Source organism: Prionailurus bengalensis, chromosome C2, assembly GCF_016509475.1.
Source record: "Prionailurus bengalensis isolate Pbe53 chromosome C2, Fcat_Pben_1.1_paternal_pri, whole genome shotgun sequence".
Lineage (NCBI taxonomy): Eukaryota > Metazoa > Chordata > Mammalia > Carnivora > Felidae > Prionailurus > Prionailurus bengalensis.
The window spans coordinates 72,030,517-72,047,747 of NC_057350.1; the positions used below are offsets into that span (position 1 = coordinate 72,030,517).

At 43.1% G+C, this 17,231-nt stretch overlaps 1 protein-coding gene across 1 annotated transcript in view; it reads right to left on the reverse strand.

The window, feature by feature from the left end:
- Positions 1 to 17,231, reverse strand: part of MUC4 (mucin 4, cell surface associated) — a 51,935-nt gene that overhangs the window by 23,085 nt on the left and 11,619 nt on the right. The window contains exon 2 of the mRNA XM_043594440.1: positions 243 to 9,626. Within this exon, the coding sequence (XP_043450375.1) occupies positions 243 to 9,626 (9,384 nt within the window). The remainder of the gene's footprint in view (positions 1 to 242; positions 9,627 to 17,231) is intronic.

Sequence of the window (17,231 nt, forward strand, 5' to 3'; positions counted from 1 at the left end):
AAGTCTCTTTTATGTCTTTTGGTCATAACCAAATCACTCCACGAACATAAACAATTGTCTACTTGGGACAGAGGGAATGGTGAGCCTGTCACTCACCACACCCCCACTCACCTCATCTTCTTGTGGACCTGTCCTCAATGCCAGCCTGGTAGTGTCAACTCACCATCTTTCTCAAGCACTCTAGGCTGAATTGAGCCAATGGGGCCACTGTAAGAGACCGAGATATTGGAATCCCCACCTACCTGGTGTTTGAGTCTTCACAATGGAGCTTGAGGATGCAGTGGATGCTGGGAAAGTGCTGGTAACAGACAGAGGAGCAGAGTGCCCTGTGAATAGAGTGGTGGAGCTCCAGGTGACTGCGGGGCCAGGGGCTGATTGAGAGAATGAAGAGTCACTGGTTGAAGTATAGAAACTTGATATGGTCTGAGCTGTGCCCATATTACCAGAGGAAGTAAAGTCAGAGAAAGCATAGTCTGTGGATGGCTGTAGAGTAGGCAATGGACTCTTAGAATACTTAGACACTGAAGAAGTATCAGGAGTGGTCTTGATTGAAGAATATGTTGTAGGTTGAAATGACAAAGTTGGTATGGATCCAGCAACACTGTTATGATTATTCTTAGAACTCATATACATTGGCCTTGTAGTAGGGTTAGTAGTAGAAGCTACTGTTTGAACAGTTGCAGGATGCTCAGAAATGGGTGAGCTTGACCCACCCACTGAGGAAGTTGGGACTTGCATGGTATTTGTCATGGAGTTATTGACAGAACCCACAGGGGAAATGGTCACTGCAGTCATGTTTTTATGGAGGGCTGAGCTTGGAGCTGTTCTCTGGACTTCACTTGTGACCAAAACTGTAGAAGGAGAATGAGAGGCTACATCACTCAGGGTGGTAGAGACAACAGTAGTCGGCCCTTCAGTTGTCCCAGATAACAAAGTTGGCATTGCTGTTTGGGTTCTGTGGCTGTCTCTGACTGGGTTGGAGATAAGTGTTGTGCTGGTGTCTGAAGATGACAGAGTGTGGGCAGTGGTTTTTGGTAACATGTGCACATTTGGTGTAGATGAAGGAGGTGGAGGTGTAACTGTTGAGAAGGTGTCAGTCACCTGGGAGACTGAGCTTATGGCTTCAGATCCTCTGGTGCTTCCTATAATTTGAGTCTGAGCCTTCTGGGAAACAGCTGATATTTCTTGAGAGGTGTTGGGGACAATAACGGACACCAATTCCATGGTTCCTGGAGTAGTGTCATGACTTGCTGCAGAGGACAACAATTCAGTTTTTGATTGAGTTATGTGGTTTTCCCTGGAGAAAGTTGGTGAGAAACTCTTGATCTTATCTGAGGTGGATATTCCTGGGAAAGCACTTCCTAAAGTTGTTTGGCTGCTTGCTGTAGATGAAGAAGCTGTAGCTGTGCCCACCAAGAGGGTGTCTGCCAAAAAGGTGGTATCTGTTACCAAGGAGGCTGGTGTGTTGGTATGTGGTTCTCCAGTGGTCACTGTGCTTTGTGTCTGGTGGGTTTGGGAAATGGCTGATGTGTCAGGTGAGGCACTAGAAGCAGGGGATGTTGATTGTCCTCTTGGGCCTAGTGTTGTTGAAACTACAGAGCTCTGAAAAGTGGTGCTTTTAATGGAAAGTGATGTGCCTCTTAATGTTCCCGGGCTGGTGTCAGCACTGGTTGGTGACGTCCATAGTTCTGTGGTAGTGGTAGTGACCTGAGTTGTGTGGCTGTCCCTTGAGGGTGCTGGTGTGAAGGTTGTAACTTCACCTGTGGTGGGTGTATCCTGAGGAACATTTTCTGAGGGCAAATGTCCACTTGATTTGAAAGGAGAAGTTGCAGATGTGACTGTCTTGATTGTGTCTGTCATGGGGAAGATCAAACTTGTGGTTTGGGATTCTTGTGTGGTCCGTGGACCTTGAGTATGACCTATCTGGGAAACAACTGATGATTCTTGAGAAGAGGTGCTGCTAGAGAGTGGTGTTGACTGCCTTGCTGGGCTTGCTGTTATAGTTTGTTGAGATGTGTGTTCACTTAGTAAGGATGAAGGAGATGCAGATGTAACTGTTTTGATGGTTTGGGTTACATTGGAGCTTCTGCTGACATGAATATCTCCAGTGGTCCCTATGCCTTGTGTCCAGTGAGACTTGGAAATTGCCACTGTTGTTTCCTGAGGAGATGTGCTTAGATAGGAGTGTGGGGTTGGCACTTCTTCATCTACTGTTGAGACTGTAGAGGTAACCCAAGAAATACTGCTAGCTATTGAAGAAGATGAACTTTCTGTAACCAGTATAGTGGAAGCCATTGGTGTTGAAAACAGTTCTTTTTGTGACTGAGTTGTGTGACCGCTATCACTGAAGGATGAGGAAGTGAATGTTGTTTTATCTGGAATGAATGACATTGAACTGCTGGAATGAGGCCATCCTGTTGTCTCTGTGTCTGCGTGGGTATGGAAAACTGTAGATATTTTTGGAGCTGGAGTACTGATAGACAGTGGTGTTGGTTGTATTGCTGACTGCCATGTTGTAGAAACATTAGGAATTAATGGAGGAAAACTACTAGTTACAGGTAGGGATGTATCTCCTGTATTTTCCACAGTAGTGTCTATTGAAGTTGAGGCTGTCAATGTCTCTGATGTCATCAAAGGTGTTTTACTGTCACTGGAAGTAGGTGAAGTGATTGCTTCACCTGAAGGAGATATTGCCGGAGGAATTCTCCCTGAAAGAGTATGTCCACTGGGTAAAGATAAAAGAGCTGATGTGGTTGCTGATGTAATTTCACTGAATTCAGATTCTCTGGTGGTCTCTAGGCTTGGAGTCTGGTAATTCTGGGTAGATGCTGATGTTCCTGGAGTAGATATGCTGGAAAAGATTGCAATTGATTGTACTTCTAGTCCACTTTTCATGGGTACTGTTGAAGGGACTGGAATAACAGTTCTAGTAATAGGAGTCGATGTGTCCTTTCCGTTACCTACAGTGGTATCTGTTGAGGTTGGTACTGTCAATAAAACTGATGTTGCTAGAGGTGCAATGCTGACACTAGAAGAGGATAGGGTGCTTTCTTTCCTAGAGGTGGATATCTCCTGTGAGACGATCTCTGTAAGAGTGTGTCCATTTAAGGAAGATGAAGGAGTTGAGGTGATGAAGACTGACATAGTGTCGGTTTGAGATTCTCTGCTGGTCTCCATGCTCTGAGTCCTGTAGTCATGAGAAGATGCTGTCATCTCTGCAGTAGAAGTAATGGAAGAGGAGGGTGTTGTGTGTCCTTCTACTCCAGTTGCCCTTGAGAGTGTTGAGGTGACTGGAGTAAAACTTCCTATTTCAGGGTGTGTTGTATGTTTTGTGTACCCTACAGTGTTGTCTGTTGATGGTGGTGTTATGGAAACCTCTGATGTCACTGCATGTGAGTTGCTTGCATGGGAAGAGGCTGAAGTGTCATCTGTGGAGGATGTTGACAGGGGCATTTCTGAGGTTGCCGAAGGTTTGTGGCTGACGCTGGAAGGAGATGAAGTGCTTGCATTCTCAGGGGTGGATGTCTCCTGTGAGATGCTTTGTGTAAGGGTGTGTCCACTTAGGGACAGTGAAAGAGTTGATGTGATCACTGCTGAGATAGTGCTGGATTGAGATTCCCTGATAGTCTCCATGGTTTGAGTCCTGTAACTTTGAGAAGATGCTGATGTCTCTGGGGTAGAAGTGATGGAAGAGGGTGCCGTGGACTGTTCCTCTACTCCAGTTGTCCTTGAGAGTATTGAGGTGACTGCAGTAAAACTTGCTGTTTCAGGGTATGATGCGTGTTTTGTGTTTCCTATGGTGGTGTCTGTGGAGGTTGGTGTTTGGAGGAACTCTGATGTCATTTGATGTCTGTTGCTTGTACTGGCAGAGGCTGAAGTGTCTTCTGTGGAGATTGTTGACGTGGGCATTTGTGACACTGTGGAAGGTTTGTGGCTGATGCTGGAAGGAGATGAAGTCCTTGCTTCCCCAGAGGTGGGAGTCTCCTGTGAGGTGCCCTCTGTAAGGGTGTGTCCACTTAGGGATGATGAAGGAGTTGATGTGATCACTGCTGAGATAGTGCTGGTTTGAGATTCCCTGATGGTGTCCATGCTCTGAGTCCCGTGGCGTTGAGAAGACGCTGTTGTCTCTGAAGCAGAAGTGATGGAAGAGGGTGCCGTGGACCGTTCCTCTACTCCAGATGTCCTTGAGGGTATTGAGGTGACTTCAGTAAAATTTGCTGTTTCAGGGTATGATGTGTGTTTTGTGTTTCCTTCAGTGGTGTCTGTGGAAATAGACGTTTGGGGAACCTGTGATGTCATTTGATGTCTGTTGCTTGTACTGGAGGAGACTGAAGTGTCCTTTATGGAGGTTGTTGACGTGGGCATTTCTGACATTGTGGAAGGTTTGTGGCTGATGCTGGAAGGAGATGAGGTCCTTGCTTCCCCAGTGGTGGATGTCTCCTGTGAGGTGCTCTCTGTAAGGGTGTGTCCATTTAGGGAGGATGAAGGGGTTGTTGTGATCACTGCCAATCTCGTGCTGCTTTGAGATTCTCTGGTGCTGTCCTTGGTCTGTGTCCTGTGGCTTTGAGAAGACGTTGCCGTCTCTGAAGCAGAAGTGATGAAAGAGCGTGCCGTGGAGTGTTCTCTTAGTCCAGTTGACACTGAGAGTATTGAGGTGACTGGGGTCAAACTTCCAGTTTCAGGGTATGATATGTGTTTTGTGTTTCCTTCAGTGGTGTCTGTGGGAACAGGCGTTTGGGGGAACTCTGATGTCATTTGATGTGTGTTGCTTGCACGGGAAGAGGCTGAAGTGTCATCTGTGGAGGATGTTGACGGGGGCATTTCTGAGGTTGCAGAAGGTTTGTGGCTGATGCTGGAATGAGATGAAGTCCTTGCTTCCCCAGAGGTGGGAGTCTCCTGTGAGGTGCCCTCTGTAAGGGTGTGTCCACTTAGGGATGATGAAGGAGTTGATGTGATCACTGCTGAGATAGTGCTGGTTTGAGATTCCCTGATGGTGTCCATGCTCTGAGTCCCGTGGTGTTGAGAAGACGCTGTTGTCTCTGAAGCAGAAGTGATGGAAGAGGGTGCCGTGGACTGTTCCTCTAGTCCAGTTGTCCTTGAGATTATTGAGGTGACTACAGTAAAATTTGCTGTTTCAGGGTATGATGTGTGTTTTGTGTTTCCTTCAGTGGTGTCTGTGGAAACAGGCGTTTGGGGAACCTGTGATGTCATTTGATGTCTAGTGCTTGCATGGGTAGAGGCTGAAGTGTCATCTGTGGACGTTGTTGACGTGGGCATTTCTGACACTGTGGAAGGTTTGTGGCTGATGCTGGAAGGAGATGAGGTCCTTGCTTCCCCAGAGGTGGATATCTCCTGTGAGGTACTCTCTGTAAGGGTGTGTCCATTTAGGGAGGATGAAGGGGTTGTTGTGATCACTGCCAATCTCGTGCTGCTTTGAGATTCTCTGGTGCTGTCCTTGGTCTGTGTCCTGTGGCTTTGAGAAGACGTTGCTGTCTCTGAAGCAGAAGTGATGGAAGAGCGTGCCGTGGAGTGTTCTCTTAGTCCAGTTGACACTGAGAGTATTGAGGTGACTGGGGTCAAACTTCCAGTTTCAGGGTATAATATGTGTTTTGTGTTTCCTTCAGTGGTGTCTGTGGGAACAGGCGTTTGGGGGAACTCTGATGTCATTTGATCTGTGTTGCTTGTACTGGAAGAGGCTGAAGTATCATCTGTGGAGGATGTTGACGGGGGCATTTCTGAGGTTGCAGAAGGTGTGTGGCTGATGCTGGAATGAGATGAAGTCCTTGCTTCCCCAGAGGTGGGAGTCTCCTGTGAGATGCCCTCTGTAAGGGTGTGTCCACTTAGGGACGATGAAGGAGTTGATGTGATCACTGCTGAGATAGTGCTGGTTTGAGATTCCCTGATGGTGTCCATGCTCTGAGTCCCGTGGCGTTGAGAAGACGCTGTTGTCTCTGAAGCAGAAGTGATGGAAGAGGGTGCCGTGGACTGTTCCTCTAGTCCAGTTGTCCTTGAGAGTATTGAGGTGAGTGCAGTAAAAGTTGCTGTTTCAGGGTATGATGTGTGTTTTGTGTTTCCTACAGTGGTGTCTGTGGAGGTTGGTGTTTGGAGGAACTCTGATGTCATTTGATGTCTGTTGCTTGTACTGGCAGAGGCTGAAGTGTCTTCTGTGGAGATTGTTGACGTGGGCATTTGTGACACTGTGGAAGGTTTGTGGCTGATGCTGGAAGGAGATGAAGTCCTTGCTTCCCCAGAGGTGGGAGTCTCCTGTGAGGTGCCCTCTGTAAGGGTGTGTCCACTTAGGGATGATGAAGGAGTTGATGTGATCACTGCTGAGATAGTGCTGGTTTGAGATTCCCTGATGGTGTCCATGCTCTGAGTCCCGTGGCGTTGAGAAGACGCTGTTGTCTCTGAAGCAGAAGTGATGGAAGAGGGTGCCGTGGACCGTTCCTCTACTCCAGATGTCCTTGAGGGTATTGAGGTGACTTCAGTAAAATTTGCTGTTTCAGGGTATGATGTGTGTTTTGTGTTTCCTTCAGTGGTGTCTGTGGAAATAGACGTTTGGGGAACCTGTGATGTCATTTGATGTCTGTTGCTTGTACTGAAGGAGACTGAAGTGTCCTTTATGGAGGTTGTTGACGTGGGCATTTCTGACATTGTGGAAGGTTTGTGGCTGATGCTGGAAGGAGATGAGGTCCTTGCTTCCCCAGTGGTGGATGTCTCCTGTGAGGTGCTCTCTGTAAGGGTGTGTCCATTTAGGGAGGATGAAGGGGTTGTTGTGATCACTGCCAATCTCGTGCTGCTTTGAGATTCTCTGGTGCTGTCCTTGGTCTGTGTCCTGTGGCTTTGAGAAGACGTTGCCGTCTCTGAAGCAGAAGTGATGAAAGAGCGTGCCGTGGAGTGTTCTCTTAGTCCAGTTGACACTGAGAGTATTGAGGTGACTGGGGTCAAATTTCCAGTTTCAGGGTATGATATGTGTTTTGTGTTTCCTTCAGTGGTGTCTGTGGGAACAGGCGTTTGGGGGAACTCTGATGTCATTTGATGTGTGTTGCTTGCACGGGAAGAGGCTGAAGTGTCATCTGTGGAGGATGTTGACGGGGGCATTTCTGAGGTTGCAGAAGGTTTGTGGCTGATGCTGGAATGAGATGAAGTCCTTGCTTCCCCAGAGGTGGGAGTCTCCTGTGAGATGCCCTCTGTAAGGGTGTGTCCACTTAGGGACGATGAAGGAGTTGATGTGATCACTGCTGAGATAGTGCTGGTTTGAGATTCCCTGATGGTGTCCATGCTCTGAGTCCCGTGGCGTTGAGAAGACGCTGTTGTCTCTGAAGCAGAAGTGATGGAAGAGGGTGCCGTGGACCGTTCCTCTACTCCAGATGTCCTTGAGGGTATTGAGGTGACTTCAGTAAAATTTGCTGTTTCAGGGTATGATGTGTGTTTTGTGTTTCCTACAGTGGTGTCTGTGGAGATTGGTGTTTGGCGGAACTCTGATGTCATTTGATGTCTGTTGCTTGTACTGGCAGAGGCTGAAGTGTCTTCTGTGGAGATTGTTGACGTGGGCATTTGTGACACTGTGGAAGGTTTGTGGCTGACGCTGGAAGGAGATGAAGTCCTTGCTTCCCCAGAGGTAGGAGTCTCCTGTGAGGTGCCCTCTGTAAGGGTGTGTCCACTTAGGGATGATGAAGGAGTTGATGTGATCACTGCTGAGATAGTGCTGGTTTGAGATTCCCTGATAGTGTCCATGGTCTGGGTCCTGTGGCTCTGAGAAGAGGCTGTGGTCTCTGAAGCAGAAGTGATGGAAGAGGGTGCCATGGACTGTTCCTCTACTCCCGTTGACTTTGATAAGGTTGAGGTGACTACAGTAAAACTTGCTGTTTCTGGGTATGATGAGTGTTTTGTGTTTCCTTCAGTGGTGTCTGTGGAAATAGACGTTTGGGGAACCTGTGATGTCATTTGATGTCTGTTGCTTGTACTGAAGGAGACTGAAGTGTCATTTATGAAGGTTGTTGACGTGGGCATTTCTGACATTGTGGAAGGTTTGTGGCTGATGCTGGAAGGAGATGAGGTCCTTGCTTCCCCAGAGGTGGATGTCTCCTGTGAGGTGCTCTCTGTAAGGGTGTGTCCTTTTAGGGAGGATGAAGGGGTTGTTGTGATCACTGCCAATCTCGTGCTGCTTTGAGATTCTCTGGTGCTGTCCTTGGTCTGTGTCCTGTGGCTTTGAGAAGACGTTGCTGTCTCTGAAGCAGAAGTGATGGAAGAGCGTGCCGTGGAGTGTTCTCTTAGTCCAGTTGACACTGAGAGTATTGAGGTGACTGGGGTCAAACTTCCAGTTTCAGGGTATGATATGTGTTTTGTGTTTCCTTCAGTGGTGTCTGTGGGAACAGGCGTTTGGGGGAACTCTGATGTCATTTGATCTGTGTTGCTTGTACTGGAAGAGGCTGAAGTATCATCTGTGGAGGATGTTGACGGGGGCATTTCTGAGGTTGCAGAAGGTGTGTGGCTGATGCTGGAATGAGATGAAGTCCTTGCTTCCCCAGAGGTGGATGTCTCCTGTGAGGTGCTCTCTGTAAGGGTGTGTCCATTTAGGGAGGATGAAGGGGTTGTTGTGATCACTGCCAATCTCGTGCTGCTTTGAGATTCTCTGGTGCTGTCCTTGGTCTGTGTCCTGTGGCTTTGAGAAGACGCTGTTGTCTCTGAAGCAGAAGTGACTGAAGAGCGTGCCATAGAGTGTTCTCTTAGTCCAGTTGACATTGAGAGTGTTGAGGTGACTGGGGTAAAACTTGCTGTTTCAGAGTATGATGTGTGTTTTGTGTTTCCTCCAGTGGTGTCTGTTGACACTGGTGTTATGGAAACCTCTGATGTCACTGCATGTGACTTGCTTGCCGGGGAGGAGGCTGAAGTGTCTTCTGTGGAGGATGTTGACGTGGGTATTTCTGACACTGTGGAAGGTTTGCGGCTGACACTAGAAGGAGATGAAGTGCGTGCTTCCCCAGAGGTGGAAGTCTCCTGTGAGATGCTCTCTGTAAGGGTGTGTCCACTTAGGGAAAATGAAGGAGTTGATGTGATCACTGCTGAGATAGTGCTGGTTTGAGATTCCCTGATGGTGTCCATGGTCTGAGTCCTGTGGCGTTGAGAAGACACTGTTGTCTCTGAAGCAGAAGTGATGGAAGAGGGTGCCATGGACTGTTCCTCTAGTCCAGTTGACTCTGAGATTGTTGAGGCGATAGCAGTAAAACTTGATGTTTCAGGGTATGATGTGTTTTGTGTGTTTCCCACAGTGGTGTCTGTGGAGATTAGTGTTTGGCGGAACTCTGATGTCACGACATGTGTTTTGCTTGCACTAGAAAAGACTGAAATGTTCTCTGTGGAGTTCAGTGACTTGGACATATCTGACGTCATGGAAGATTTGTTGCTGACAGTGGAAGCAGATGAAGTTCCTGTTTTGCCATAGGTGGCTGTGTCCTGGGAATTGTGTTGTCTAAGGGTTTGTGTACTTAGGTGGGATGAAGTATTTGGTCTGCTCATAGCCAAGTTAGTGCTGGTTTGAGAGTCTCTCATGGTCTCGTTCATGATGCTGGTTTGAGGTACTCCTGTGGTCTGTGTTGTCTGAGCCTGTCCATTCGTGGAAGGTGCTGATATATCAGAGTAGAAATAACAAATTAGCATGTTGTTGATTGTACCTCTAGTGTACATCTTGGGCAGGCTATTGAGGTGAGTTTTGTTTTTTTTTCAAAGCCAATTAAATGTCTACTTTTCCTCCTCATTTTTAACATTTCTTCCAATCTAGCAGATTCTAAAGAGTGAGAGTACATACTCTATCCCTGGTCATGTTATAACATAATGGTAATTTAATTGATCATGCCTATTTTTTTTTCAATTTACTTGCTATGCCGAATATTTACATACTAATCTGGTTTGTTTAAAATATTTGACTGCACTCCCAGTAGTTGTAGACAAATCCTCAATCAGTACAGCAGACCATCCTCCTGAATTTTATTTTAAAGGCCTTGATTCTTTTAAACAAAAGAAGAACTTAAGAAACATTCAGTCTTTTTTGTTTTTTTTCTTTTAGATACTTATTCTTTTGGGTTTTCATTAGTTCCCTAGCTGTTCTCAAACTTTTTTTTAAACCTCAGTGCTCATAACTAGTTGAAGGCATGATGTTGATGAATGTAGTCAAAAAGACGTGACCTGTCCTGCACCCCCATTGCTCACTGAGCTGGGCCTAGGCACTTTCAGGCTTCTCACCCCTTTCCTTATTCTTGGAATGTGGGTTCTGCTTGCCTTTTCCACTTCTGGAGGCTATCCACTCAAGGACATAGCCTTGAGATAGTGATGTGGTGTCAAAAGCACCTGCATGGTAAATGTGACTGAGCCCAGATAGGGCCTCTTCATAAACTTTTGGGATTTGGTGGGCAGGTGCAGGGATTTATTCATCTTGCTGCCACCCAAGCCTGAATGTCAGTTCCCTTTGCTATTATTAAAACTGCCACCTACCAAGCTGGAGTGGCCTGTCTCTTTCATGAGTCTCTCCCTGTGCTCTGAGTACAGTTTCAAATTATATCTAGGAAGCTCCAATGAGGGTTGTGAACCAACAGATGAAGTTCGCAGAGGGACAAACTTCCAGCAAAGAAGGTTTGAGTGTAGTTCCTAGAGTTGACTATAATTTCACCACTTTTCTCATCTTACGAAAGCAATTTAGACTTTCAGGTTAGTGAGAATGATTATGAGTCAGCTCTAATTTATTGAAATATAAGTAACTCACTTGCCTCCTTCTATGCTTTGTTAATAGTAATTAATGACACATGACATGTTTCTAAGCTGGTGTGGACAAATGCATGGATTGAGCTAGAAGGTCCTTGGTTCCCTATTTAACCCCAAAATGAGTCTGCTTCAACCTTAATTTTTTTTAAGTTTATTTATTTTGAGATAGAGAGAAGGAGAGAGAAGGAGAGAGAGAATCCTAAGCAGGCTCCACACTGTCACATAGAGACCAAAGCAGCTCTTAATCTCAGAAGCTGTGAGATCATGATCTGAGCCAAAATCAAGAGTTAGATGCTTAAGTGATTGAGCCGCCCAAGCACTCCAAGTCTGCTTCAACTTTGAAAGGAGACCACCTTTATTCAGAATTATTAGTAGATTTGCTTACAGGACTTTCAATTCTATATATAAACTCTCTTCAATAAAGTTACAAAGTTTGGTTTATCCAGATAAGCTTTAGATTAGAAAACATTATTATTAACCTTATTTCATTTTCCTAAGCATTGCTCTATTATCTGGCTTTGAGTTACCACACAGAAGCCATACACATGCCAAACTTACTAAATTTATTATAGATTCTTGGCAATTAATATATTTTCGGAGGCTGCATCATCTCTATTAAAATCAATATCAGCAGCAAAAGTTTCACAATAGCATAGTCCAATTTTTAAGCAAATATTTTTGTTTGTCACAGTGATACAACTCCATTTCCAGCAATATGGCAAAAGAGATAAGTCTTTTGGCACAAAAACAGACACATAGACCAATGGAATAGAATAGAAACCCCAGAACTAGACCCACAAACGTATGGCCAACTCATCTTTGACAAAGCAGGAAAGAACATCCAATGGAAAAAAGACAGTCTCTTTAACAAATGGTGCTGGGAGAACTGGACAGCAACATGCAGAAGGTTGAAACTAGACCACTTTCTCACACCATTCACAAAAATAAACTCAAAATGGATAAAGGACCTGAATGTGAGACAGGAAACCATCAAAACCTTAGAGGAGAAAGCAGGAAAAGACCTCTCTGACCTCAGCCGTAGCAATCTCTTACTCGACACATCCCCAAAGGCAAGGGAATTAAAAGCAAAAGTGAATTACTGGGACCTTATCAAGATGAAAAGCTTCTGCACAGCAAAGGAAACAACCAACAAAACTAAAAGGCAACCAACGGAATGGGAAAAGATATTTGCAAATGACATATCGGACAAAGGGCTAGTATCCAAAATCTATAAAGAGCTCACCAAACTCCACACCCGAAAAACAAATAACCCAGTGAAGAAATGGGCAGAAAACATGAATAGACACTTCTCTAAAGAAGACATCCGGATGGCCAACAGGCACATGAAAAGATGTTCAGTGTCGCTCCTTATCAGGGAAATACAAATCAAAAGCACACTCAGGTATCACCTCACGCCAGTCAGAGTGGCCAAAATGAACAACTCAGGAGACTATAGATGCTGGAGAGGATGTGGAGAAATGGGAACCCTCTTGCACTGTTGGTGGGAATGCAAATTGGTGCAGCCGCTCTGGAAAGCAGTGTGGAGGTTCCTCAGAAAATTAAAAATAGACCTACCCTATGACCCAGCAATAGCACTGCTAGGAATTTATCCAAGGGATACAGGAGTACTGATGCATAGGGGCACTTGTACCCCAATGTTCATAGCAGCACTCTCAACAATAGCCAAATTATGGAAAGAGCCTAAATGTCCATCAACTGATGAATGGATAAAGAAATTGTGGTTTATATACACAATGGAATATTACGTGGCAATGAGAAAAAATGAAATATGGCCTTTTGTAGCAACGTGGATGGAACTGGAGAGTGTGATGCTAAGTGAAATAAGCCATACAGAGAAAGACAGATACCATATGGTTTCACTCTTATGTGGATCCTGAGAAACTTAACAGGAACCCATGGGGGAGGGGAAGGAAAAAAAAAAGAGGTTAGAGTGGGAGACAGCCAAAGCATAAGAGACTCAAAAACTGAGAACAAACTGAGGGTTGATGGGGGGTGGGAGGGAGGAGAGGGTGGGTGATGGGTATTGAGGAGGGCACCTTTTGGGATGAGCACTGGGTGTTGTATGGAAACCAATTTGACAATAAATTTCATATCTAAAATAAATAAATAAATAAATAAATAAATAAATAAAGGTTAAAAAATAAAAAAAAAGAGATAAGTCTTTAACTACAAAACCTACGAATGTCAGATAATGTGTAGAAAATATTTTCTGAATGCAGAGCTGAGATCAGAAGAAAGAAAGGTAAACACTTAAGAGTGAAAGGGTCAAAATCTGAGATGTTAAGTCAGTGCTCCTAAGGAATCTACAGATTTCTGAGCTCTAAAGTGTTGACAGTTAAGGGCTCCATAAGAAAAGGAGACACAGTCTTAGATCAGGACACTGTAAAGTGAATATTTTCTGCATAAATCTAGAACTCTCAGACGAAAGGTGAACTAGAAGAATCAGAAAGAAAAAGGAAAAAGAAAGCCGAATGGAGGATATAATTAAGAATAGAAATGAAGATAAACTAGGCAAACTTCCAGCAAGGTGAATTAAGAAAAAGAAAGAAAAGTAGATAACAAAAAGGAAGAGCATTAGGAATGAACTTAACTTTGCAACTTAAGGAACTAGAAAAAAGAAGAACAAACTAAACCCAAAGCTAGCAGAAGGAAGGAAATAATAAAAATTAGGGCAGAGATATGTGAAATAGAGAATAAAACACTAGAGAAAATCAATAAAACCAAAAGTTGATTCTTTGAGAAAAACCAGCAGAATTGATATACTTGTAGCTAGGTGGACTAAGATAAAAAAGAGGGAATACTCAAATTACTGACACCAGACATGAAAATGGGGACTTTGCTGCCAATCGTACAGAAATAGAAGGATTATAAGTGAGCACTGTGAATAGCTATACACCAACAAATTAGATAACCTCGATGAAATGGTCAATGTGTTTTCTGGAAACACAGAACCTGTCAAGACTAAATCATAAAGAAATAAAAAATGAATAGACCTATAACTTGTAAGGAGATTGAATCAACAATCAAAAATCTCCCAGCTAAGAAAAGCCCTGGACCTGATGGCTTCTGGTGAATTCTACCAAACATTTAAAGAAGAAATAACACCAATCCTTTTCAAGCTGTTCCAACAAATTGAAGAGGAAGGAACACTTCCTAACTCATTCAGAGTTCACTACACAAATCACTACAAATCACTAGACAAATTGGTCCCTTATGACTGATATTTCGTATGAACATTGATACAAAAGTCCTTAACAAAATAGTAGCAAGCTTCATTCAGGATTATACACCATGGCCAACTGAGATTTATTCCTGGAATTCAAGGATGATTCAACATACGAAACTTGGTCAATGCAATACACCACATCAACAGAAGGAAGGGAAAAAAGCAACATGATCATCTCAACTGATGTGGAAAAAGCATTTGACAAAATTCAACACTGTTTCGTGATAAAAACCACTTAACAAATGAAGAGTAGAAGGAAACGACCTCAATATAATACAAGTCATATATGAAAATCCCACAGTGGACTTCATATTCAATGGTGAAAGACTGAAAGCTATTTCTATAAGATCAGGAACAAGGCAAGGATTCTTGCTTTCACCACTTCTATTCAACATAGGTGCCAGAAATTCTAACCAGATCAATTATGGGAAAAAGAAGAAGAGGAAGAGGAAGAGAAAGAGGAAGAGGAAGAAGAGGAAGAAGAAGAAGAAGAAGAAGAAGAAGAAGAAGAAGAAGAAGAAGAAGGAGGAGGAGGAGGAAGAGGAGTAAGAGGAGGAGAAAGAGAAGGAGAAGGAAGGGGAAGGAAAAGAGGAGAAGGAGAGGAAGAGGAAGAGGAGGAGGAAGTGGAGAAGGAGTAAAAGGAAGAAGAGGAAGAAGAAAAAGGAAAAGAAAAAGAGAAATAAAAGGCATCCAAATTACAAAGGAAAAGGTAAAATTATCTCTGTTTGCAGATGATATGTACAAAACTCTAGGTTACATGTATATACGTACAAAAGTCTATATGTACAAAACTGTAAGTGTTCCACACAAAAAATTGTAAAACTAATAAGTTAATTCATCAAAGTAGTAGGATACAGAGTCCACACACAAAAATCAGTTTTGTTTCTATATGCTAATAATGAACAATCCAAAAAGGAAGTTAAAAAATCAATTCTGTTTATAATGCCATCAAAAAGAAAAAAATACTTAGGAGTTAACTAAAAAAAAAAAAACTTGTACAATAAAAATTACAAAATATTGCTGAAAAAATGAAAGAAGACATAAATAAATGAAAACACATCCCACATTCACAAATCAGAAGGCTTTTAAAAATTTTTTTAAATGTTTCTATTTATTTTTGAGAGAGAGTAAGCAGGGAAGGGGCAGAGAGAGAGGGAATCCAAAGCAGGCTCCAGGCTCTGAGCTGTCAACACAGAGTCTGATGCAGGGCTCAAACCCACGAATCGTGAGATCATGACCTGAGCCGAAGTCAAACGCTAACCCACTTTGAATAAAATTGGAGGCTCCCCTGGATAATTCCAATTTTATTCAAACTCTTCCAGAGCTTAGTAGAAGAGGGAATGCCTTACAACTAATTGTGTATGGCTGTTGTAACTTTTAATACCCAAAACAAAGACAGTATAAGAAAGGAAAACTACAGGTCAATAAATCTCAATAATAATATAGATAGAAATGTCCTAACAAAAATGTTAGTAAGCCAAATACAATACTGGATTTGTATCAAAAATTCATCATGATTAATCTGGGTTTAAGCCAGAAATACAAGAATATAAAACTTTATTAATGTAAATCACCATATAAACAGAATGGAAAGGAAAACACAATCATCACAACAGATGCAGGAAAAGCATATGAAAAAATTCAACACTCATTCCTGTTAAAACTCCTAGCAAACTAAAAATAAAAGGTAACTCTCATAACCTGTCAAACAATGTCAATAAAAAACATTAATAAATGTCATACTTAAAATACCAGAAACATTTTCTTTAAAATTTGGAATGAGACCAGGATGACAGTGACACTACTTCCACTTGACATTATGCTGGAGGTCTAGCCAGTGCAATAAGACAAAAAATAAAAATAAACAAGAATATGAAGGTATAGAGAAGTTGTTTTTGGTATGAAAAGGAAGAAACACACTGTGATCATTTGCAGATTATATAATTGCTTATGTATAAAGTCCCCCAAATTTTAAATTCTTAGCAAGGCTCTACATATACAATAAAAAATGTGAAAATAACTGTATTCCCATACATCAACAAAAGAAAATATTTTTTAAATAATAGTGTTTATGATAGTGACAAATATATATATATTTTTTTTTTTAATTTTTTTTCAATGTTTATTTATTTTTGGGACAGAGAGAGACAGAGCATGAACGGGGGAGGGGCAGAGAGAGAGGGAGACACAGAATCGGAAACAGGCTCCAGGCTCTGAGCCATCAGCCCAGAGCCTGACGCGGGGCTCGAACTCCGGGACCGCGAGATCGTGACCTGGCTGAAGTCGGACGCTTAACCGACTGCGCCACCCAGGCGCCCCGATAGTGACAAATATATAATACCTAAGACTAAATCTAGCAAAAAATGTACTTTATCTTTGTGGACAAAGTTGTACCACTTCATTGAAATATGTTGGGGAAGATCTACTCATTATTTTAAAATTGCAAAAATACGGATAATTGAAAGATCAAACTCCATAATCTCATTATCCAGACAACCATATTATTATGTGTCCTTCCAGCATTCTTTTCTATGCTTTAAAAATATATATAGTTTAACTTACCCAGTACATATAACTTTGCATCCATTTTTTAAAACTTTACCTAATATTATGAGCATCTCTTTGTGTATTTATTCTTTGTAAACACAGCCTGAGGAGAGACAAATCTGGGGTGGTAGTTCTTTCTCTTCTCCCATTTGGAGGCACAGCAAGCTGTGTTGGCCCAGGAGGACTGGGCCAGCTAAGCCCAATGGCAAGGTCTTGGGTGTTGTATATTAACTCTCCTTGCTGAGCTCTAGAGGCCCCTTTTCCCAACAAAGCCATTCCCTCAACTGAAAACTTCTTTTTTTTTTTTTTTTAGAGAGAGAGAGAGAAAGAGAGAGTCTCAAGCAGGTTGCATGCCCAGCACAGAGACCAACGTGGGGCTCGGTCTCATGACCTGGGTATCATGGCCTGAGCTGAAATCAAGAGTCTAATGCTTAACAGACTGAGCCACCCTCAACGAAAACATCATTATCACCATTCTCATTTCCCTGTAAATGGCTGTGGCACAGGGGCAGTCCTCCTGGAGCACTCACTTCAGTGGGCTTAGCTCTAACCACCCGTCTTGAGATAATGAGAACTCAAGGATTCTGTACACTCTACTGGTTCTATGCTTGTAAATTTTTCCCTAATAAACCTTACTTAATGCCTGTTCCATGTGTTGCTATTATGTATGTGTGATAGT